Consider the following 26,549-nt stretch of genomic DNA (forward strand, 5'->3'; position numbering starts at 1 on the left):
TTCCCTACAAATATGAATATACCTCAGGAGGCCGGGAAATACACAGTGCACACACACCCTTTTCTGTTCCCAGTGAGCAAATGCTCAATGAACCTAGGTTGAGTATACTGTCATATCATTTGGCAATGGCAGAAGAGACACATTTTACTAAATACAAACATACTGATCAGGATCCATCTAGAATTTACATTGTTTAATCTTCCCAAGAAAGTGAATTTCATTAAGCTGATATTGCTTTACTCAAAATAATACATAATTCAAAGCAACTGCTATTTCCTAGCCAACCAAGCAGCCTGATTGCTCTTTAATAAAAATCAGATAATGGAAAGCTAGTTTAACTCAGAGCCCATTTTTTCCCATTCCCTTGTGCTTCATATTAAAAAAGGTTTCACTGTATTTTAGAAAGCAGATAAATGCCAAATATAGTCTTTCTTTCATTTTCAGTTGGCATTTTAACTGCCTATCGCTCAAGTTCCCTCTGTGTACTATTTTCCTTAAGTTCCTGATTGGGCAAAGAGACCGCTTGACTTGTCTATTTCTAGAAAACATTTAAAGAGGTGTGATTCGGCCCGAGCTGGGACTAATAAGACAGATCATTAGTCTATTCCCAGTACAAATTGGAAGAACAGAGGAGTTCTTCAGCTCCTTCAGAGACAAGCGTTCACAGGTACAGCTTCATTAATTCATTAAATTCGGAGTAAATTCCCAGACTAGCTATATCTGTATTCAAATACGAGAACAAACACACATTCCAAAGCCAATTCTGAGGACTCCCTGGAATATCCATTCATTTGAATGGCCTTTCTGCTCTCCTTCACATGTACAAATAACATGGGGTAACTGCAGTGTGAAGAGTCAGCATGTCCCTTACACTTAATAAGACAAACAGCTAGATTCATGAAGGGCCTATTACTTCATGGCCCCATTATATCCATTTATCTCTCTTCAATCTCTTTGGATTTAAGAAAACAATATTCTTTTCTAATAAGAACACAAAAACTTTTATATGAAATGGAAGTGGTAATCCTTTCATTTTATATGTTACATGTCATATTATATATTAGCACATATAGCAATTTTTTGGACATCAAAATGTATTCATGTAAATGTCATATTTGGTATAGTCTATGGGTAATATGATAAGATATGATACCTTCTCAGTGATCCCTTCTATATTATTATACTACTTTTATAACCAGAAAAACTCAAAATAAAGCTAATCTGAGGTTTCCCTGGTGGCTCAATGGTGAAGAATCTGCCTGTCAATGCATGAGATAAGGGTTCGATCCCTGATCTGGAAAGATCCCACATGTCACGGAGCAACTAAGCCCATGTGCCGTATCTGCTGAGCCTGTGCTCTAACGTCAGGGAGCTGCAGGTACTGAAGCTGGCGCCCTAGAGCCTGTGCTCTGCAACGGGGGAAGCCACTGCAATAAGAAGTCCACGCACCCACCGCAACTAGAGAGGAGCCCCTGCTCCCCACTTGCCAGCAACAAAGATCCAGCACAGCCAAAAATAAATAAATAATATTAAAAAAAAAAAAGAAAAGGCTAATCTGATATAGTCCTCATTGCAATGTATATAGGAAGAATGTATGTACACATGAAGAATCAGATCTTACAAGGTGAAGAAAAATAATGTGAATGCAAGTTCTCTTCAGAACTTCACCTAAATTAAAGAAGGAAACACAGTTGGTATTTTTATGGAAACTTTTGTTTTCTTAAAGCAAACTTTTTTTTTTACACAATATGGACCTTACCTTCTTATGCAGTAGGCTATCTTTATAAGTCAGATAAATAGGTCTGAAATAAGAAACTTTCCCACCTTTTGGTAAATATATAAACTATTACTTAATAATTAACATATTTTTAACAATAATCATGTATTTTGCAATCATGATAATTAAGGGGTAGAGACAATAGCCTGTAGATAGGTAGGCATTAAGTAAGTAAGTGTGTAGAATCCAAATTTCATCCCTCCAAGGAAAAGATTCCAGAGAACAAACAAGGGTAGAAAGAAACAAAACTCTACGATAATCCTTGTTCTTTGCCATCTGGTCTCTTCAATGATTAAAAAATTTTCCTAAAGATAATCAAACATTCTTTCAGTTCAGTTCAGTTCAGTCGCTCAGTCATGTCCGACTCTTTGCCACCCCATGAATCGCGGCACGCCAGGCCTCTCTGTCCATCACCAACTCCCGGAGCTTATTTAAACGCATGTCCGTCGAGTCGGGTGATGCCATCCAGCCATCTCATCCTCTGTCGTCCCCTTCTCCTCCTGCCCCCAATCTCTCCCAGCATGAGGGTCTTTTCCAATGAGTCAACTCTTTAAATAATCACAAATGAATTTTTGTCTTCCTTAAAAGACCTTTACTATAATCTTTCTTATACAGGTACTAGGATTCTCAATCAACTTTGAAATGCCTAAGGCAGTCTAGTTGAAAATGCCAAATCAAATTTCTCTAACCTTCCCTTCTGTTCAGCAGCCAAATGCTAGCTCAGCTGTGCTAGATGCTATAGCTATGTTTTAAAAACAAAGGTTTAGTTTTTCTCTTTCTTTTCCTCACTTTGTTCGGTCAGCATTCACAGACATTGAGGTTCCTCAAAAAAAGACTTAAGCAAACAAACAAACTAGAAGAAAAGTCAGGATCAAGTGGGAAATTTCTTTTTTCCTCCTTACTTAAGGGAAGTAAGTATCTCTTAAATTAGTGTCCAAAGTAACTGAGGAAAAGAGGCCCCATTTCAATAATGCCAGGTCAAACCAGCTTTATTTCACTATGCTTGGGTGAAAGAGTGTCAGTGGGAATATGCCAGCACAATTGCATACACCATGTCCCTTGATTTGTTTATAAGGAAATTCTATTAGTTATTCTGCAACAAAGTATAGTTTGATGAAAAATCACTAAGCTAATAGTTTAAAATGTATTTCAAAGCATTTCCCGAAATACTTGGAACTTTGAAAAGACAAAATTTCCTGTTTCTTCTAAATGTAATTACTTAAAAAAAAAATGATAGGTCATCTCAAATTACATTTTGTCCATCCCTTTTCTCCAATGCTTTTCCCTCACATAAAATGGAGTAATGAACGCTGTTTACACAATATATAAAAACTCTTGGGTCCCCTCTCACACAAACACAAAAGCAAGCTTATAAACTTAAGATCAAATTATACTCTGGAATTTATCTTAAAAAAGAGGCTATGCACATTATTCAAATTACAAAGAATTAGATGATAAATGAGGATATGCATTTTTTTCAACTTGAAGAAACAAAATTAGACGACAAAGGAAACATCTAAAAATAATTTCAGAACTGTAAAATGTCTACAAACAGCACAGAGTAAAATTAGTAAATATTAGACATTTGTCCTCTGCTAGTTGAAGAGTGTTGATATTCTCTACACTGAAGAGAGAAAGAAAATTTTTCAAAAAATATGACAATGCAGTGTGTAACTAAAACATTTTTTAAAAATTTGTTTCAAAAATAAATATGGAAAATATAATTGTTATATTTTTTAAAGTTATTTACTGTGAAGATTACAGGGCAGTTTTTAGTTATTAGGAAATTAATTATACAGATTAACATTCTCTAACTGAAAACAGTGTTTGGTTCCCTATATACATTGTGTGCTTGGCAGTCCAGTATATAACTATCTAGGGATTTATTTAGTTTTTAAAAAGACTGTGAGAAAATCATACTTCATGGAAGTAAATGGCTTCAGGACAGACCTAACACAACCACTGCCTGTGCCAGGTCAAAAAAGCAAACAACTAAATGCTGATGTTAAGAATATGAGATGCTGTCTTCTATCTAAATTAAAATTCAATAGAGTAATAAGTACCTTATTTTACCAGTGTGTGGCATTTCCAAAGAAATGACAATTCTGGTGTTTTTGTTCTTTAATAGTTATATTGACATTCCTTACAACAGGGATTTGAGAACCAGGTTTTTATTTATTTTATTAAATTAATTTTTATTGGAGTATAGTTGCTTTACAATGTTATGTTAGTTTCTGCTGTACAGCAAAGTGAATCAGCTATCTGTATACATATATACTCTCTTTTTTGGATTTCCTTCCAATTTCAGTCACCACAGAGCACTTCAGAGTTAGAGCTATATAGCAGGTTGTCATTAGTTATCTATTTTATACATGGTAGTGTTACATGTCAATCTCAATTTCCCAATTCATTCCACCCCCTCAACATCATGGTATCCATACCTGGCTTTTAATGACAAAAATACAATTAAATAAAAGAGGTGGGTTTTGGCCCCTCTAGCAAAGTGTCCAGCCTCTTTATCCAATCCAAAGAATGAATTTGTTTATGTTCTTACATTCCAAGAAGATTTAAAACTTGAGAAAAAAGATCAAAGGGGCAGTTTAAAGTCCCTTTAGCAGACCATTTTACAATATAAACAGAAAACAATGCTGTCTGATGTTAACAACCAGAAAAAAAAAAAACCCAGACAAATCCTAAATCAATAATTTAAAAGGCCACTTTAATGTGTATGGTTTTGTCCCTATTTGAAGCTCTCTCTTCATCCGTCTATTAAAATGGATCTCAAAATCTGTTATCTGACTTTCTGAAGATAATTCAATATATGGTAAATTCTATTTCCTTGATGAACTCACTCTTCTGTTTGTTTCTTTTCACTTGCTCATCCCTGAAATGCTCTGGTTTCCCAGGGCTCATCTCCTCTGACCTTTATGCCCTTTTCTGTGATCAAACTAATCAGCAACCAACATTTCAAGTGTGAACCATAAATACTTCTCCCCAAAACTGTGCTTTCTTTCTTCGAAAGCACCAAAGTTATCTACTCGTGTGTCTACTGAACATCTCTACCCAGACATCCTAAAGGTGCTTTAAATTCAACATACCACCGACAGACTCAGTGTCTTTCTTCTAAAACCTTTTTTTTAAATCATAGGGAACACCGACCCAGTCTCCTAAATTACTATATTACTATAAATAAATACTATATCTTGGAAATCTCACCTTCACACTTCAATAAAAATTAACTTCTAAAACCTGGTTCTGTTATTCCTTTGCTAAAAAAAAAGGCCATAAGATAAAGTCACTTTCTTATCATGGTATACAAGGTCAGTTTACATTTCCATCTCCAGATATTTCTCTCCTGCCTTACTCCTCAAAGACACACCTGCGGTCTACAACATGCATTACTCGCACTTCCCAGGTACACCACTCACTCATTCGATAAACAAGCGCAATCTATGTGCTAGGCCTGTTCTAAGCACTGGGGTTTGCAGTGAACAAAACAGACAAAGTTTCTGCCCTCATGGGCTTACATCCTGGTGGAAGCAGACAGACAAAAAACAAATATATAATAGGTGAAGTGGTGGTAAGTGCTATGGAGAAAAAGATCTAGCTAGAAAAGCAATTCAGAGCAACACAACAAACAGCATGATCTGTAAACTTAAGACATCCAATCCACATGTCTTTAAAAGTATAATCGTACTTCTATATCCCTTAATTTATTTACATTTACATTTAAATTTTATTTTAAAAATATAACCCCATGAATAATATTGAGAGGTATAGTCATTGAGAGCCATTAAAAAAATAAACATCTTAATAATCATAATAATTTCATATTTTGAGATTAAAGTTGAAGACTTAATTAAATTAAGACTTCATTTAAGTCCAGGTTCGATGCATGAGACAAGGCGCCCAGGGCCGGTGCACTGGGACGACCCTGAGGGATGAGATGGGGAGGGAGGTGGGAAGGGGGTTCAGGATGGGGGACACATGTACACCCATGGCTGATTCATGTCAATGCATGGCAAAAACCACTACAATACTGTAAAGTAATTAGCCTCCAATTAAAATAAATAAATAAAAATTTTTAAAAAAGAGTGTTTTTCTTTGATTCCAGTGTTTCAGTTGGCTTCAGGATGCACCCCAACAAAGTATTATTTGTGCTGGCATATTTCAAATTATGTCATGAGATTAGAATAAACTTAGGCACTCATCTAGAATTAGTCTCATTGTCAGTTCACTGTCTCTAACTAACTCAAATTTAGGGCCTACAATTTAAGCCTCCATAGTAATACTACAATATTAGAGATAGGAATTTTTAGCTGGCGATTTAAAAACAGTGGTCCGATGGTCTGAATCATGTAAGTACATGGTATGTCTCAACTGTTTACAACGAGCTGAAACAACTGGAGAAACCTATAGAAGAGCAATGCTTAAGACAGAGGATATTATGAAAAGGATCTGATAGTGAGCCAAAGAAAATCCACACAGACATTAATCAGCCTGTTTTGTACTCAAAAAATAACAATGATTTGCCTTCCCATCTAAATAATAATACATACTTTAAAAGACTTTAAAGGAACTCAGATTTTCTTCTGGGAGTCTTCACTATTACTGTATTACATACGTCTCCAGTCTCTAAATATCAATGAATGAATGAATGCCTGCATGCCCACGTGGTGGTGTTTTACTACTTACATACATATGTAAAGAAACTTAAGGGGGTGGGGATTTGGTAGTTAAATCTGAAATGTTTTAAACTTCCAATAACTAAACAGAAATTAAACTCAGTGGAAGCCGCACCTTACCTCAATGACAACTCTGACAAGGAAAATTCTGAAAAAGACTTCAAATAATGATATGCTTCATCACATTCTGAGGGTATAACTTTTCACTCTGTCCATAATCCCTGAATCCTTATAAACACGCACACTGTGGGAAGCTTCTTTCTGTATGCTACATGACGATCTGCCTCTCCTCTTCTGAAATTGGTTGGTAGAGAGGGTAAACATCCCAGGCGCAGCTGAAATTCTGACTATGGTGTGCGCCCATAGGAAATACTGGGTCAGGAATGGGGAAAGTGTAGGTAAGCCACTCTGCAATGTGCTCACTAATAATTCCTGTATTGGAGAAAAAAAAGCAGCTACCACTGCACTGGAAGGGCAAGAGCTTATGTTCTGTTTCAAAACCAAAACCAAAGATGGCTAAGAGGCAAGCTTCACTTTCTTCCCAAGGCTGGGAGGAAAGAAAATACATACCGCATCTGTGATGTCTATTTCATACACCCTTTGGAAAGTCCTGCGCTCGAAAAAAACAAGTTTGCCGCTGCCACATCCTCTTTGAACAGATGTCCCAGTGACTATGAGTTTATCATCTGGACTGAAACAGCAGTCAGTCCTACAGACAACAGAAGTTTATAAGGTTAGGATTATGACCCCACAACAAAGCAGCAGCAACGAGTGAGCTAAATAAAACATAAACAACATCACTGTAATAAGAGACAACTCTTATACAGGGTTTATAATACATCAGGCACTTACATTAATATCCCCATTTTACTGATGAGGAAACTGAGGCGGAAAGAAGTTAAATGAATCTTGTCCAAGATCACAAAAGAAAGTGGTGCAGCTGGGGTTTGAATTTAGTCTGACTCCAGAATCTGTGCTCTAATTTCTAAATATTATAATATCTTCTACTGTAAATAGAGTGTGGGAAAAAACTCAATATTGACATCGATCCTGTCTATACACAACTAATGTCTAAGTGGTGATGATTTTGACCAGTTTGAGAACTATTTTCATTAGCACTACCTCTCACATTATTTGAGTTTTGTCAAGTCAAGCACCGAGCAATGAGGAGCAGCCTGCACCACTGGAACCTAACTGATGGCTATGATTCAACAGCTCTTGAGGATGACAGGTCCAGCCATCTGACTGTGAATAAGACATGAGACCTAAGACATGAGCCAAAGACATTATGCAGTTAGCATTACTTGTAGCAGGCACTAGGCTCAAAACATTCATATTGGCTATAAATTCACGTTTGTTTGTCCATCTGTTTGTTTTAACAGATAAACACCATGGGCCACAGGCCATGTTGGAGTTAGTGCTCTGATATTATACAGCTTCCTCCATTTGCTGCTTCTATTACCATTGTGCTCTCCTTGCTGGTCATCATTTAATACAGATGTGAAATTTTATTTCAACCAAAATAGAAAATTTTGCTTAGGTACCAACTGTGGGACTTAGAGATCAAATCCCAACCTCAGCTGCTTTCAGAAAAATCTTTAAAGCTTCAGTTATCAACTTAGCAGAATGGAGATTACAGTGTTCACCTACCCAGAGCAAGACAGTCTGAATAATGGAAGGTTACCAAATTATTGATTGGAACGATGATAAGAAAAATTGAGGAAATAATATATAAAGGTTCAGTAACTATGAAAAATTGCTTTCATGGTTGTTGTTGTTCAGTCACTAAGTCATGTCTGGTTGTTTGAGATCGCATGGCCTGCAGCACGCTAGGCTTCCCTGTCCTTCACTATCTCCCAGAGTTTGCTCAGACTCATGTCCATGGAGTCGGTGATGCTATCCAACCATCTTGTCCTCTGTCACCCATTTCTCCTCTTGACCTCAATCTTTCCCAGCATCAGGGTCTTTTCCAATGAATCAGCTCTTCACATCAGGTGGCCCAAATAATGGAGCTTCATCTTTAGCATCAGTCTTTCTAATGAATATTCAGGGTTGATTTCCTTTAGGATTGACTGGCTTGATCTCCTTGCAGTCCAAAGGACTCTCAAGAGTCTTCTCCAGCACCACAGTTCAAAAGCATCGATTCTTTGGTGCTCAGCCTTCTTTATGGTCCAACTCTTATATCCATATATGACTACTGGAAAAACCACAGCTTTGACTAGATGGACCTTTGTCAGCAAAGTGATGTCTCTGCTTTTTAATATGCTGCCTAGGTCTGTCATAGTTTTTCTTCCAAGGAGCAAGCAACTTTTAATTTCATGGCTGCAGTCATTGTCTGCAGCGATTTTGGAGCCCCCCAAAATAAAATCTGTCACTGTTTCTACTTTTTCCCCATCTATTTGCCATGAAATGATGGGACCAGATGCCATGATTTTAGTTTTTTGAATGTTTAATGGTATGAGGATTCAAATTTTAAAATAAAGACAGGCCTACTCTGTCATTTATACACTATCAAAAGAACAATCCTTGAAAATGTTTTTACTATCTCAAGACCCTATGTGTGCACACAATGTATATATTCACACACACAAACACATGAACATATATCATTTCAACTTCAAAAATAAAATCTTATATTCTGAAGAACGTACAAAATGAAAGGAAAAATAAAATGCATCTTTCAAAAAACCTATTTCAATCACTCTCTAGTCCCTATTCTAGATGATCTAAGACATATACTATAAATTAACATAAAGATGAAGAAGTTACTTTACAATTCTCCTGTGCTTATCAAATATTAAAAATATGCTACTTACATTGGGAACATTGTGGGAAGACCTGAGGCAGAAAAGAGTGGCTTATTAAACTGTCGGATGTCCCATAGTTTTAATGTATCATCACCTGATAAAGGAATGAGAAAAAAAGACAGAAAATAAATTTTGCAAAAACAAACAAACAAAAAAGAACCAGTTCCATGTTTAGAATTTGCTAAACTTAGTATATAACTTTAAGAATAGGACGGATGAGAGGAGGTGGGGGAAGGAGGGAGGGAGGGAGAAAGAAAGGAAAGAGGCAGGAGGGAAGGAAGAAGGAAGCAGATGCACATAACATGTTTTACTGTTTAACTGGGGAGCCTGAGAACAGTAGAAAGGTACAGGATAATGAACTAGCCTCCTAGAAGTGACTTTCCAGATTGATGTAGCATCTGTAGGCTAGGAGGAACCCTGGAGAATCTCTAAAGAGTGACTGTCTGCAGAGCAGATGGTAGTTTCCCTGTGGTGTATTTGTGCAAAACTTGACTTCTTAAGAAGATATTAATTTAACAACCATCAGGACTGAAAATAGTGCAATTCACAACAGATTCTTTTTCCCACTTGTGTGTGGGTGAAAATATCCATTAACATTAATGAGGGTGAGCCACGTGATTCTGTTCCCTGCAGGGTAACTCAATCTCTGTCTCTCATTCTTCACCTTGCTGGGGAGTACAGCTTTTCCAAGCCATTTAAAATATAATGAATATTCTTTAAAGAATCACTTTTGAAATATTTCTATAAGGCTACTAACTAATTCCTGTCCATAATGAAAGCCAGAACTCTTATAAGTAATACCTTTGCTGTTCTTGCTCCCCAGTGTCCACAGCTGAGACCTGCCTCCATCCCTGGGGTCCAATAAGGAATTAGTATCAGATGCAAGTGAGGTGAGTGGAGAGTTCAATAAAAAATCCCCATTCTCTCTCCTGTGACCCTGCCTCTGAAATCCAACTTTTGGCAGGTGCACTAATCCACAACTGGCTGGATTAGAGACCTGCTTATACTGGAAGAACGTTTTTGCTTTCAGCCTTTTTAAAAAAGCTTACCCATCCTCACAATCCTCAAACAAAAAGAAAACATTAATCTGTATTAAACAGTTTAGCTAGCCTGGCAGGTTCTGAAGCTAGCAGGAGCACCTCACGACACCCTGGGGACTTTGCTGAACAGAGAAATGTCCATCTGGCATATTCTATACATCCAGGAAAGAAAATGATGGACTACAGCAGACATGTTCTGCTGATGACATGTTACCCAATAGCTAGTATAGGATGGAAGGGGAAAGGAAAATTATCACTAAAATGTCTTTGACTGAAATGGAATTAATCTCATACTTCTAAGGCAGTAATAGCCAACTGGGTAGGGCTGACCTATTTCAAACCCTACAGGAAGAATTTTTAAAGTATGCTCCTCTCTTATTCCCCTTGTCTCTCCCCACTCTACCCAGGAGATTTGGATGTACCACTCTAGAGATGTAAGAATGAGTGACTGTGAGAATTTTCAAGTAGTGCACTTAGCATTTTAAAAACCCTCCTGGAGATTCAGATATACTCTTGGGCTAAAAATCACTGCTTATAAGTAAAGAGTATAGCGTGTGCATACGTGCTAAGCTACTTCAGTCGTGTCTGACTCTTTGTGACCCTATGGACCATAGTCCCCCAGGCTTCCTATCCATGGGATTCTCTAGGCAAGAATACTGGAATGGGTTGCCATGCCCTCCTCCACGGGATCTTCCCAACCCAGGGATAGAACCCACATCACTTATGACTCCTGCACTGGCAGGTGGGTTCTTTACCACTAATGCCACCTGGGAAACCCACAAAGAATACAGTATATGGTATTAAGTAAGAGTCATCTGAGGACTCAGAGAGCAGGTTAGACAACAAGATCCTACTGTATAGCACAGGGAACTCTGCTGAATGTTATGTGGCAGCCTGGATGGGAGGGGAGTTTGGGGGAGAATGGTTACATGTACATGTATGGTTGAGTCCCTTTGTCATCCACCTGAAACTATTACAACATTGCTAATTGGTTATATTCCAATATGAAACAAAAACTTTTTTAAAACAAAACAAAAAATAGGTTAGAATTGCCAAACCAAAATATACATTTTTATGCATATCCATTTTGCCATGTATACCATAAATAGAAAATACATGTACATGTGCTCTGATTTTTAAAATTATGTGAGGGTAAAATATATAAGACTTCTTTGGAAGAAAGAATTGGAATGGATTCCCCAAGGGTAAAGGAACACGGACCAGTTAAACCAAGGGGAAAGCCGTGCTACGTCTGTCTTCCTCGCTTTCACTAAACCCTATCAGTTCAGTTCAGTGTCTCAGTCATGTCCAAACCTTTGTGACCCCATGGACAGCAGCAGGCCAGGCCTCCCTGTCCATCACCAACTCCCAGAGTTTACTCAGACTCATGTCCATCGAGTCAGTGATGCCATCCAACCATCTCACCCTCTGTCGTCCCCCTTCTCCTCCTGCCCTCAATCTTTCCCAGCACCAGGGTCTTTTCTTCTTTCAGGAAAGGAACTCTGCTGTGATGTCCACAGTTTATACCAAGCACCTAGCATAATGCTTAGCTCAGAGTGGTTACTCAACATACAGTAGTTAAGTGAAAATGAATGATGTGAATAAACTATGTGAGAGAATAAATATAACATTGCTAGATTCATTTGCTCTATGGAATAAACACTGAATCCTTTATGTGATATTTAAGGCCATCTATAACATGGCTCCAACCTACTGAAGCCTGATTCTTTCCTCTCCCCAAAAATAAGCCTACTAGAAGATTCTCAGGCACACTCCACACATCCCTGTAACGCTTTGTTCATAAGCTACCCTTACTATTCTCTTATTTGCTTGTATACCACTTATTCATTTGAGAAAGATTTAGCAAAAAGTTAGAAACAACCTACATTCAACCATACGAGTATGGATAAGTCAACTTGTCAATACAATACGATCACAGGATTATGTAACTATTTAAAAAGTAACATCCAGATATACAACGTTGTATTAACTAAATTGAGTTAGTGTTTAAACTGAAAAAAAAATCAATGGTCGGCAAATAGAAGAGTTTGAAATACCAGACCCAGAACTATAAAATAATATAGAAAGAATATAGAATATCATCTACAAAATTCCATACTATAGAAGCAGAGGTCATCCTCAGAGGTTCCAAACACTGATGAAATTTGGAGGTAAAATCGAAACTTTGGCCAAAAAGTACATATTTTCTAAATTTTACTTGGTAATTTCCAATAAAAGAATACTGCCATGCTGAAAATACACTGTAATGAAAAAAACTAGACTGGCAAAGGCCATTAACAAAAGCACAGCTAGCTTTACTAAGTGCTAAGATATTAGTGTGATACTTGTTAGCGCTAAATATGATCATTTTACATATAGAAACACATCAAGAAGAAAGCTTTTAACCTACCTCCACGAGAAGCAAGGACAGTACCATCATAGGAAAAAGTCACGCAAGAAGTATCTGTGCCTGGGTCATGAGCTTGTTTATAGTGGAATTTCGGATGAACCTGTTTGCAAAGACAAGCAAAGTGCTAACTTCTCATCTGAATCCCAATCAGAACAGTTTTGTGGCAAGAATTATGTTATCATCCAGAAAATGGTACATAACAGCTATAATTTCACCTGAATATAGTTTTTTTTTTAATTCTGGAAAAATTCAAAGGGCTTTTAAAACATCTATTTGCTTTAATAAGAGAAAGGAAGAGACAAGGTTAAAGTTCTAGTGTTAGGAGGTATTTTTCAGACTGCCTCAGCAAGCTCTGAGCAACACAAGATTAGCCCCACACTTAGTTCTTCTTCTTATACTTGTAAAGTTTTAGGAACCATTTTCTATAGTTATCTGAATGAATAAATATAAATAAAAATTACTAATGAATATATTATTAACGCAAAAATATCATCGTGTTCCTAGTATATGTCAGACACTGTGCACACAGCTATAAGTACTGAACCCTCTTTGGTGCACATGTAGGATAAGGCTGTTGATAATGATGAGAGCTAACCTTACTCAGTGCTTACTGTATCCCAGGCACTATATCCTTTGCTACCTTTTGCCTATGGTGTTCTCAATTACTCTGCAAGATTCCCTTCATTGTACAGATTAGAAAACTAAGCACAGAGAATTTAGTACCTTAAGTACCTGTACCTAATGGAAGTTCTTGACTTAAATTCTTACTTATGACCTTACTCATACTGCTAACTATATTGTTTATATATCACCTATTTTACAAAACTGTTATTTCTTGTATCAGCAAATGTGTGACTGGGCCTCTGGCAAAAATAATGATGATTAAGCAACTTGAAGCATTTAGTCAGATATGTAGTTCTATATGAGATCAATGATTGTAATAATGTAACTCTAGATATAGGAAGAAGAAACAAGAAGAAATATTTTTCCTGGACTATAAAAGACTAGTAAGACAGGTAGGTGACCCAGAGACTTGGTTACTGTTAACAGCTTACCAGGTGGCGCAGTTGCTAAGGAATCTGCCTGCCAACGCAGGAGACGCAAGAGACAGGTTTGATCTTGCATGCAAGTGATGGATGGGTTTGATCTTGCATGCAAGTGATGGGTTTGATCACTGGGTCAGGAAGATCCCCTGGAGTAGGAAATGACAACCCACTCCAGTATTCTTGCCTGGGAAATCCTACGGACACAAGAGCCTGGCAAGTTATAGTCCATAGGGTTGCAAAGAGTTGGACACAACTGAAGCGACTGAATATGCACATATAATACACCAATCAGGTGGGATACAGAACATTAAAAGGTACAGAACCCACAGTAGTCATATCATAGAAACTTCAGCATGAACCCAAGAGCAAGCAGGCAGTTTCATTTTGATTGAGATTTTTATATCAAATCTGCTCTTCAATTATTAACTTCATTTTTTTCAGTCACTAAGTATGTCCAACTCGGCGACCCCATGGACTACAGCATGCCAGACTTCTCTGTCCTCCACTATCTCCCAGAGTTTGCTCAAGTTCATGTCCATTGATTCCGTGATACTATCTAAACATCTCAACCTCTGCCACCCTGTTTATAGAAGAATTTAGGATGAACCTGTTTGCAAAGACAAGCAAAGTGTTAACATCTCATCTGAATCCAGACAAGAATAGTTGTAGCATGAATATTTTATTTCATCATACAGAAATGATATATAATAGCCATATGTAAAATCTTAATTTACCTGAATATAGTTTTTTTTATTCTGGAAAAAATTTCAAAAGGCTTTTAAAATACCCATTTACTTCACTTTAACCAATAACAAAAGTTTTGTTCCATGAAATAAACTGGATAACCAGAAGAGATCTTAAATTTGCATAAAACATCATATGGACAATCTGCAATGAAAAATACACCCACATTTTGAAAAAAAAGTCAATGTGATTGAAAAACACTTCTGGCATAATATGGGAAATCTAAAGCTACAACTTCTCCTTTAACACCTTTTATAATCATCACAGGCAAAGTACATCATTCTTTAAGGAAGTTGAGATTGTTAGCTCCTTTACATAGGCTTCCGATTCTTAGAAGTGCCTTATCTTAGACTTGGACAACATCAAGTTTCAAATACTCACAGATGGGAAATGCAAGCACAAAAACCTAGTTTTAAAGGCCCTTTCTGAGATCACAAAGTACAAACTTCTAACTGGTAAAGTCACCCTTTCTGAGCAGATGGTCACAGAGCCTCCAGCAGTGAGGAACTCATTACGACACAAGCAACATGAGTGCATTTGTCTGGGTGGCTCTAATTGTAACACCTTTCTTAAACTGGATCCAAGACTCCCTTCCTTCTAACATCTCCTTGTGAGTCGGTCCTGCCTTCTTTTGGCTATGCTAATCCTAGTTTTTCCTCTCTAACAGAGACTGTCAAAATCTCAAAGAAAAATACGACGTCTTCCTCAAAGTCTTAAAAATATACCATTTTCTGTAATTTCTAAATAATCCAAATACTCTACGGTAGTAACCATAGAGTAAACCATGAGTTTACATCCAGCAGATTCCAATAACTTTCTATCACACTAATATGTAACTATCAGTGCAAGAGGAAAGACCACCCTGAAAAGCATCAAAACATGCTTTGTAATTAATAAAAACAGTGGAATAAACTATCTTAAATGAGAGAATTTAAATAAATTGCTAGGCTGAAAACTGGGGGAAATTCAGTAGAAAGAAAACTGGTCCTAGAGCCAAGTCAACCTGACCTAAAATTTCTGCTTACTACATTTTAGTTTGACAGTGGTCAACAGGCTTAATTTTTCTGTTCCATATTAAATAGTTTATTAATCTTGCAAATAACATGCCCTACACATCTTCCTTTCACTCTTACTCTTTCCCTCCAATTCCCAAAGTGACTGAGTTGCATTTAACCTACTATCTCCCTGCCTTGTGTCCACAGCACACATTTATTCAGTCTGTAGTCGGCACCTCCTCTTAGAAAGTTGCTGAAATGCAACTATGCTACCAAAAATCAAACTCTGAGAGCAAGATGAGACAAATGCTAGGCTATCTAACAAACTAGGTGTACTAACATCTAACTGTCCTCTCAAATCTACCCCTGCTGCTGCTGCTGCTAAGTCACTTCAGTCATGTCCAACTCTGTGCAGACCCATAGACGGCAGCCCACCAGGCTCCTCTGTCTCTGGGATTCTCCAGGCAAGAACACTGGAGTGGGTTGCCATTTCCTTCTCCACAAATCTACCCCTAGGTCCCCCTAAATAGACAGGGGATTCAACAGATTCACTGAGAATCTATTTTTAAGCTTAGTTATAATCAAGCTTAAAAATAGCTGGAGTGCGAAGTCAAGTGGGCATTAGGAAGCATCACCACAAACAAAGCGAGTGGAGGTGATAGAATTCCAGTTGAGCTATTTCAAATTCTAAAAGAGGATGCTGTTAAAGTGCTGCACTCAATATGCCAGCAAATTTGGAAAACTCAGTAGTGGCCACAGGACTGGAAAAGGTCACTTTTCATTCCAATCCCAAAGAAAGGCAATGCCAAATAATGCTCAAACTACCACACAATTGCACTCATCTCACACATTAGCAAAGTAATGCTCAAAATCCTCCAAGCTAGGCTTCAACAGTACATGAACTGAGAACTTCCAGATGTTCAAACTGGATTTAGAAAAGGCAGAAGAACCAGAGACTGAATTGTCAACATCCACTGGAACATAGAAAAAGCAAGAGAATTCCGGAAGAACATCTATTTCTGCTTCATTGACTACGCTAAAGCCTTCGACTATGTGGATCACAACATACTGGAAAATTCTTCAAGAGATGAGAATGCCAGACCACACTACCTGCCTCCTGAGAAATCTGTATGCAGGTCAAGAAACAACAGTTAGAACTGGACATGGAACAACGGACTGGTTCAAAATTGGGAAAGGAGTACATCAAGGCTGTATATTGTTACTTTGCTTATTTAACTTATATGCAGAGTACATCATGCAAAATGCTGGGCTGGATGAAGCACAAGCTAGAATCAAGACTGCCAGGAAAAATATCGACAGCCTCAGATATGCAGATGATACCACCCTTATGGCAGAACGCAAAGAGGAACTAAAGAACCTCTTGATGAAAGTGAAAGAGGACAGTGAAAAAGCTGGCTTAAAACTCAGCATTCAAAAAACTAAGATCACGGAATCTGGTCCCATCACTTCATGGCAAATAAATGGGGAAATAGTGAGAGAATTTATTTTCTTGGGCTCCAAAATCATTGCAGATAGTGACTGCAGCCATAAAATTTAAAAAACACTTGCTCCTTGGAAGAAAAGCTATGACCAACCTTGACAGCATATAAAAAGCAGAGACATTACTTTGCCAACAAAGGTCCATCTAGTCAAAGCTCTGGTTTTTCCAGTAGTCATGTACGGATGTGAGAGTTGGACCATAAAGAAAGTTGAGTGCTGAAGAATTGATGCTTTTGAACTGTGGTGTTGGAAAGGCTCTTGAGATTCCCCTGGACTGCAAGGAGATCAAACCAGTCAATCCTAAAGGATATCAGTCCTGAATATTCACTGGAAGGATTAATGCTGAAGCTGGAGTTCCAAAACTTTGGCCACGTGATGCGAAGAACTGACTCATTTGAAAAGACCCTGATGCTGGGAAAGACTGAAGATGGGAGGAGATGGGGACAAAGGAGGATGAGATGGTTGGATGGCATCACGAATGCGATGGACATGAGGTTGAGTAGGCTGTGGGAGCAATATGTGAACCGTGAACTTCCAGAAGTTCAAGCTGGATTTAGAAAAGGCAGAGGAACCAGAGATCAAATTGCCAACATCTGATGGATCATCGAAAAAGCAAAAGAGTTCCCGAAAAACATCTATTTCTGCTTTATTGACTATGCCAAAGCCTTTGACTGTGTGGATCACAAGAAACAGTGGGAAATTCTGAAAGAGATGGGCATAGCAGACCACCTGACCTGCCTCTTGAGAAACCTGTACGCAGGTCAGGAAGCAATAGTTAGAACTGGACATGGAACAACAGACTGGTTCCAAATAGGAAAAGGGGTGCGTCAAGGCTGTATATTGTCACCCTGCTTATTTAACTTATATGCAGAGTACATCATGAGAAACCCTGGGCTGGAGGAAGCACAAGCTGGAATCAAGATTGCCAGGAGAAATATCAATAATCTCAGATATACAGATGACACCACCCTTATGGCAGAAAGTGAAGAAAAACTTAAGAGCCTCTTGATGAAAGTCAAAGAGGAGAGTGAAAAAGTTGGCTTAAAGCTCAACATTCAGAAAACTAAGATCATGGCATCCAGTCCTATCACTTCATGGCAGATGGGGAAACAGTGGAAACAGTGGCTGACTTTATTTTTCTGGGCTCCAATATCACTGCACATGGTGACTGCAGCCATGAAATTAAAAGACGCTTACTCCTTGGAAGGAAAGTTATGACCAACTTAGAGAGCATATTAAAACGCAGAGACATTACTTTGCCAACAAGGTCCGTCTAGTCAAGGCTATGGTTTTTCCAGTGGTCATCTATGGGTGTGAGAGTTGGACTATAAAGAAAGCTGAGCACTGAAGAATTGATGCTTGTGAACTGTGGTGTTGGAGAAGACTCCTGAGAGTCCCTTGGACTGCAAAGAGATCCAACCAGTCCATCCTAAAGGAGATCAGTCCTGGGTGTTCATTGGAAGGACTGATGTTGAGGCTGAAACTCCAATACCTTGGCCACCTGATGCAAAGAGCTAACTCATTGGAAAAGACCCTGATGCTGGGAAAGATTGAAGGCAGGAGGAGAAGGGGACAATAGAGGATGAGATGGCTGGATGGCATCATCGACTCGATGGACGTGGGTTTGGGTAGACTCTGGGAGTTGGTGATGGACAGGGAGGCCTGGCATGCTGCGGTTCATGGGGTCACAAAAAGACGGACCTGACTGAGTGACTGAACTGAACTGAACTGGGAGCTGGTGATGGATAGGGAAGCCTGGTGTGCTGCAGTCCATGGGGTGGCAAAGAGTCAGACACAACTGAGCAACTGAACTGAACTGAACTGAAGCAAAGGTACCACGTATCTTGTATCATCTGTCAACCTAGCATCTCATTAGTGTTTCTTCTATAAATAACAATGTGATTACCTACCTTCCAGAAGGAGAGCTGCAATTAAAAAATCCTGGGAAACTAGAGCTGCACTATTAACAAAATAAAGCAGCTTCTATCTGTAGGGTTCTAGAAAATTTCATGAATTCTTAGAAGTGATAAAGACAGTGATTAAATAGTAACTGAAATGGGAAAGTCTTTTTGAAATGGCTAGCCTAGTGCCTGCATATGACGGTCAGTCAATTTAACATGTGCTCCTACTTCTTAATTTCTGAGCACCAAAGCCTAGTCCATTAATTCCTTGATCAAGGATAAAAACCATTTGCAATAGAGGCAGGGAAGCAAAGTGGTTAGTCTCACAGTCTGGTGTGAGACTACTCAAGTGTATGAATTCTAGCTCTACCACTTATTAGCTATCTTAACAGTCGGGAAAAAGGAGGATCAATAACACTACCTACCTCATAGGGTTATTGTAAAGATAAAATGAGAAAGTTTAGGTCAAGTCCTTAGAAAGGAGACTAACAATCAATAAGTGTTGGCCGATAATAATGGTATTGTGAACCTGCTGTGTTCCAAGTACTGTGCTAGGTGTATTACATAGACTATTTTTATTCATCATGTAAATCCTTGCAAAGTAGGTACATTTTTCATTTCATAGATAAGGGAATAGATTCAGAGAGGATGAATAATCATTCTAGGCTTAAGGTCAGTAGCAGGACTCATGCCACCTTGGTTGACTCTCAAAATCATATTTCTTTACCTTGAAATTGCTTGATAAAGAAAAACTGTGAAAATATGTTGTATCGTCTTTAAAACAGAGTTTAAAAGCAATACTGTATTTAATACCACTGAACTGTACATTAAAAATAATTAAGATGGTAAAAAAAAAAACCCCAAGGAAAAGACTGGGAAAGATTGAGGGCAGGAGGTGAAGGGGATGACAGAGGATAAGATGGTTTGATGGCATCACTGACTGTATCATGGACTCAGTGGACATGAGTTTGGGCAAGCTCCAGGAGTTGGTGATGGAGAGGGAAGCCTGGCGTGCTGCAGTCCACGGGGTCGCAAAGAGTCAGACACAACTGAGTGACTGAACTGATAATCAAGCAATTCCAATCAATTCTATATTTTCAATCACATGTTAGGGTTACTTGCTATACCACCAGTATTAAAAATGTTCCAGGATTCTTTTAAACGCCAAGAGTAAACAACAGAATGAGTATAGATGGGTGCGTGCACGCACGCACGCTTAGTTGTTCAGGTGTGTCCGACTCTCTCAACCCCATGGACTGTAGCCCACCGGGCTCCTCTGTCCATGGGATTCTCTAGGCAAGAATACTAGAGTGGGCAGCCATTCCCTTCTCCAGGGGATCTTCCCCACCCAGGGATCAAACTCAGTCTCCTGCACTGCATGCAGATTCTTTACCCTCTGAGCCACCAGGGAACCCCCAAAATACAGGCCTAGACTGAATATAATTTCCTCCTGTTTCTCTGACTTTGGAGATATATAGTAAGGATTATGAGAATAATGTATACAAAAGTATAGGAACTGTCATATAAAAGTACTTTTCAATTCGCTATTCCCACAAAGTCATTTCAATTACAGAAAATTAGACAATAAAACCTCTCCAAAAGATTCTGCAATAGTCAAATTAATATACTGTATGAACATGGCATTCCTAGAGATAGAAGAGATGGGCAGACAACAAAGATACTGCTTAATATCTACAATCAAAAAGAGAGAGAAATAGAGAAGCAGGAGGCTAAAGATGGTAATTTCAATTAAAAAAAATCATGATCTCTTGCTCTGTTCCTATATCTGACCCTATTTTCAGATCAGAAACCAATTGACTATAGAGGTAGCCAGATTCCTAAGAGGACGGACAGTGCTCCTCAGTGGGGCAGTAATTCTCGTCCTTCCAAAAATGGATTGTTGACTATAGACTGAATAAAGTAGTAGTCTCAACTGTAGCCACCATGCTAACTGGGATATCAGTATAGCTAGAGCAGACTAACAAGCCTTGGGTTGACTTGGACTCAAGGAGTTCGCATTGGCCTGGCCAAAGTTTTCAAAGAACTGTACTGCAGTCTGAGATTCTTCTTAGCCAGCCCTCCTTTGTTGCCTCCCTCTCTCCTTCACAGGAGTCAGATCTGCATCACCACCTGATACTCTCCAGCTCTCCACACACTTTTCCCTTACAGGAGATTTGGCAACAAATCTTTTATGCATCTAATGCTGCCTTAACATTTGCTTCTCTGAGAACCCTAACTAACAGAGGACATCAGCAAACAAGACACAAGCAGAGAATTGTAAAGGCATATATGTAGGGACTTTCTTTCTTGCTGCTTTTGGAACCCTTGTGAAAAATTACAAGATGCTTTCTGGATGACCACGGACATGTGTCCAGTCATCCCACAGCACCAGCGGACAACTAGCCAATAGCCAGACATGCTGGTGAGGCCAGTCTAGAGTACCCAGCCTTGACGGAGCGGTTAGTTAAGTGCAGATGCAGTAGAGAAGCCAAGCCAGTTCAGACCAGATCTGCCCCCGACCCAGAGAATTGTGAGAAATAATTACTGCTTGTTGTTTTAAGCTACTAAGTTCTAGGGGAGTTTCTTATGCAGCAAAAGCTAACTAATACAACACATGAAGGATGTGAACAAGGTGGAGCAGATCGTAAGCATTATATGTGTCTAACATTATTATGGGTCAGGTGATACTACAGGAGCATTAATAAAGTTTTAAGAAGGTTAATTCTTGCTCCCCTACCTTAGCACTCTACCAAATAATGTTCATCATAAACTAGTCCCGCTGCTGCTACTGCTGCAAAGTCGCTTCAGTCGTGTCCGACTCTTAGCAACCCCATGGACTGTAGCCCACCAGGCTCCTCCATCCATGGGATTTTCCAGGCAAGAGTACTGTACAAACCAACAATTAAAATTAATTCAACTGTATCATGTCTGTACTTTATATAATCATTACACTCCGCTTTCACCTTTTTGCATCTGCCTGTGAGAATAAAAGTTCTCTCTAGTAATGTTTCTTAATCTTTGCTGGCATTGCTTGAGATAATTATTGTCTCTAGATAGTTGTAGAGTGTTTTCATCCAGTTGCAGCCATTTCTTCTATATATTCTTTGACACTAAGACAATGATTCCAGAAGACAATATTTGAGTAAGAGAGGTGAATACTTGGAAATAGCTCATTCATGGAAAACACAGAAGGGAGGGTTGTGTGCTTAAATTGCTTTTCTTTATGTTACCAGATGAATAACATTTCTGATCCTTTCTTTCAAGTAGGTCAGCCTCAGATTATTTCTTTCCCAGGCTCATCATCTGAACTCTAAGAACCCCAATGAGTCTTAGAGCACAGCATAATATGTAATGTATCACATATCATGGTGCTTACAAGATGAACATAAAAAATATAGCAAATGAAACTCTGAACTTTTGAGCATGTTTCAAGGAAACAACATATTTCATACCAAGTTGACAGTTTCCAAGCTCCTAACTTTTTTTAAAATAGATAATTATATTCCAGCCAAGATGTTGTCCCCTTTCCTCATTCCTTTCCACTCTCTACCTCTCTTCCTTTATTTTTTAAAAATAAAGACAAAGACAATGATATCTGACAAAGGTTTCTGGAAAGTCCATTTATCATCTCTCATAAAATAGTGTAATAATAAAATTTTTAGGATCCATATTTACAACATCAATCACATTTACTGAGGACCCATTATACACACAACATAGAGATGACAAATGAAGAGACAGTGTAGAATCTTCTTACAATGATTCACAAGTTGGGAAAGGAGAAGAAACACTTAAGACCTCTTATTCTTTCATAAAACATTTCCTGCATCAAACGTAAGCCAGGTTTAAAGGGCATCAAAATGACTAAGAACTGACTTCTGCCATAATAAGGACACTCACAGGAGGGGTGAGGGGAGGGCGGGAGGAAGTGAGAGGGAGCGCGTATGACCAGAGCTGAACTTGTCAGCAGGACTCTCCACTCTCAGTCCAGGTTCACTGCTGCAACCCCTGTGATTTCAGAAAACAGTTATGACCATAGCATTTATTCTTCAACTGTATTTGGCAACGAGATAGCCCAGCCTTCATTCGTCACTGGACAATGTTGCAATTTCATGTGTTTGGTCATCTCGGACCAGGTGAACGCAGTGTGCCACTACCTAGGGCTCTGTCTGATGACCAGCTGGAAGCTGCAGCTGCAGAAGGCTCAGCCACGAGCTCTGTGAGTCACAGGCAGAACATGATGCCACTGCTCTGGAATCTTCTGGCTCCCCATGTGCTTGCAACTTGAAATTCAAGGTGTTTACTTTAGTCTATAAAACAAACCCCTTATGGCTCGGGCACAAGTTACCTTCACATTAATCTCCCTTCTTATAAACCCGAGCTGAGATCAGCTGGTATCCCAGTTAGGCACTCGAGATTTATGCTTCAGAAATCTGGATGCAAATAAAGGTTAGAGCCCTACAAAAAACTCCTGCTTTTAGGATTGCAAGAAAGCATGAAATCAAACTTTGGACTTGGAGACTCCATTTCTAACCTCTGAGACATCATATAGACTCATTTAAAGATGGGGCCGTTACCTTATTAGAGCTTTTAAATATCTGGTATATTTTACTATTATAATTTTAAGCAAAGTATAAGTTTACTGGGGGAAAAAATGAGGTAATACAGAATCTCATATGATATTTTGTGGCTCTCTAAATGAGGATACACCTATGTCACCAAAAGGAAAGATTTAAGAAGAAAGTCCTTCTAAAGAGAAGTCTCAAAGCAGGGTTTCCCAAAAGATGTTGTGCTTAACATCATCAGATGTAGGGGTGGGGGATGGGATGGGGGTCATTCTATAGCCAAGAAAGCCTGGGAAACCAGAGTTTATTTGCATACCATGGCCTTGTCTTGAAGATTCACAATGCACATTAGTAGATTAAAAGCCAGGGTCTTTTAAGCAGTAGTCCTAGAATAAATCAACTTCTCTAACATTTCCAAAGCTTATTTCACTATGGAACCATTTTTTTTTCCCTCCTTCTTTTCAGAAAGTACTTACTAACATGAACAGAATTAACATTCTCTGGATCTTAATTGGGGAACTATATATTTAGAGCAAGGGTTAGTAAACTTTTTCTGGAAAAGGCCAGACAGTAAATATTTTAGGCTTTGGGGACTGTAAAGTCTCTGTTGCAACTATTCACTTGTGCTGTGACAGTATGAAAGCAGCCACAGACGGTAAACAAGTGGATGAGGCTGTGGTCCAATAAAACCTTATTTATAAAAAGAGGTGGCAGGCTGGATTCGGCCTGTAGTTTGCTGACCTTGGATCTACAGAGAAGAAAAATCTTTGGGAGAGGCACTCTATTTGTAAAAATCATTGTTATATAAACTAAAAAGGCTTCCTTGTGATTCAACAATAATTTTAGCTTGTAACACTAATGGTGATGGCAATAGTAATAATAACAACAGGTACATTTACTGAACATACTGCTACTTGATGCAACATAAAATTTCCTAATTTCATTCTTAAAACAAGCCTCCTGTAATTATCATCTCATTTAACAACCAAGAAAACTGAGGCTTAGAGAGGTAACTTACCCAAAGAATATGACTAATAAATAGAGCAAAAATTGGAACCCTGAATCTAACTCTAGAAACTGTACTCCTTACTAAAACACCATTTTTTTTTTACTTATTTATGTATCTATATTTACATTTGCAGCCGTGTTTTAAACTAGGCTGGTTTTGGGTTTGCACAGATTATTACTATAATAGCTCTAAATGAACTGCATCTCCTTGTACTCCCAGGAAAGGCAATGCAAGGAGAGAGATGGATAACATAAAGTAACTTTTTTCTTCTTCAAACCTCATTTTTTTTTTTTTACACTATTAGGGATTTCTGGGAAAAAATGTTATTACAAATTCCATCTAAGGCAGAAGCTACCAGCCTTTCATCCATACAGGGGCAGTGAAAATCACAAACCAGTCATTTTTCAGCTCCTCTAGCCCCGGTCAATGGGATGTGGCACATGATAATACAGCTAATACAGTAAATGCTAAATTTATAGCATTTACTCTGAGCTAGACACTGTCCTGGGAGAAGGCAATGGCACCCCACTCCAGTACTGTTGTCTGGAAAATCCCATGGATGGAGGAGCCTGGTGGGCTGCAGTCCATGGGGTTGCTAAGAGTCGGACACGACTGAGTGACTTCACTTTCACTTTCCACTTTCATGCACTGGAGAAGGAAATGGCAACCCACTCCAGTGTTCTTGCCTGGAGAATCCCATGGACAGAGAAGCCTGGTAGGCTGCAGTCCATGGGATCGCACAGAGTCAGACACGACTGAAGTGACGCAGCAGTAGCAGCAGCAGCAGACACTGTCCTAGGTGTGTGGTATTAACCTCTTAAAATCCTTCAAGAGCCTTATGAAATAAGTACTATTATATCTTTGTTTTTCAGGGAGAGCATGGTGGTGCAGAAAGGTAAGGTCATGTGGTCAGTCAGTGGCAGGGCCAGGATTTGAACCCAAGCAGCCTGGCTCTGGGACCTGCACCTTTAACCACCACTGTACTCATACATCCTCATGGCTCTTCTGACTTGAGTCTCCCTCAGCTCGGACCCCCATTTGCAACTAAGGTGGACCTGGACTCTGTAGCACCCTTGCTCTTTCCGTATTAAGCCAGTCCTCTCCTCAATCACCAAGGGAATTTGAAGGTGAAAGGTGGGAAAGTGCAGCAAGACAGTGAAGGCGGGCTAGTGGGTGAGCAAACACAACAGTTTTTGGTAACAGATAAAGTCACTGTCCATGACCAGACCCAATTCCAGGTCACTAGCTCAACTCAGCCCATAAGCATACGCTGACAAGCCTTTACTCAAGAAGATCATACTGAGAGTCCCTGAAGTAATTTAAAGCTTGGTAAATAACACAGGACACAGCTAGCAATGAGGAGATCCTACTGACTGTTGTGGATCTCCTGAGCTGCCCTTGTGCGATGCTGCTACCTTTTTGCATCCATCTTTACTCCTAAGCTTGGAGTAACAGGAGTTAGGATCTTAGACTGGCAACAGCACATAAAAAACACAAATGTGGACACAAGCGCAGCTTTCAATTCAGCTCTTTAATTGAAGAGGAACTTGAAAGCCACTATGCCAACACCGGAAGCACGGTGCCGTGGAATGACCTGCCTAGACAGGAGGGAAAGCCCGGCGGTCCCCCCTTTGAAGTCCAGCTGCCTGAGATTCACTGGCAGCCGACCTTCAAAGAGAGCCGATGCTTCCTTCCCTCAGCCTGGCCGCCAAGCTTCCCGGGCAGCTGAGCAGATTTAGCCACTCTCTGCCCAGCTGTCTGTGAACTCTGGCAGCCAGTTCAAGTGAGGGATAGAGAGGTGGTGCGGGAGGGAGTGGGAGGAAGAGTGAGTGGGGGGGGGGGTTGGTGGAGGGTGGCGGGCCCAGTGGCGCCAGGGCAAAGAGGATGCTGGGTCCCCTTGGAGCCAACTTTATCAATGTCAGTCAAAAGACCAAGCTTCCAAGGGGAGCCCAGTCCAGCGCCACTACAAAGCAACTACTGGGTAAGCACAGAAATTTCAAATACTTCATCCTTCAAAAGCTGAGTGAATCTCAAATGCACTCTCCTACAGATGCCCCAGTTGCTGCAGAA

The 26,549-nt window shown here is 39.2% G+C and overlaps 1 protein-coding gene across 1 annotated transcript in view; it reads right to left on the minus strand.

Moving 5' to 3' along the window:
- Nucleotides 1-26,549, minus strand: part of WDR70 (WD repeat domain 70) — a 278,538-nt gene that overhangs the window by 35,596 nt on the left and 216,393 nt on the right. The window contains exons 11-13 of the mRNA XM_027520068.1: nt 12,720-12,819; nt 9,279-9,363; nt 7,033-7,171 (exon numbers count right to left, since the gene is read on the minus strand). Of these exons, the coding sequence (XP_027375869.1) occupies nt 7,033-7,171; nt 9,279-9,363; nt 12,720-12,819 (324 nt within the window). The remainder of the gene's footprint in view (nt 1-7,032; nt 7,172-9,278; nt 9,364-12,719; nt 12,820-26,549) is intronic.

Source organism: Bos indicus x Bos taurus, chromosome 20 (genome assembly GCF_003369695.1).
Source record: "Bos indicus x Bos taurus breed Angus x Brahman F1 hybrid chromosome 20, Bos_hybrid_MaternalHap_v2.0, whole genome shotgun sequence".
NCBI lineage: Eukaryota > Metazoa > Chordata > Mammalia > Artiodactyla > Bovidae > Bos > Bos indicus x Bos taurus.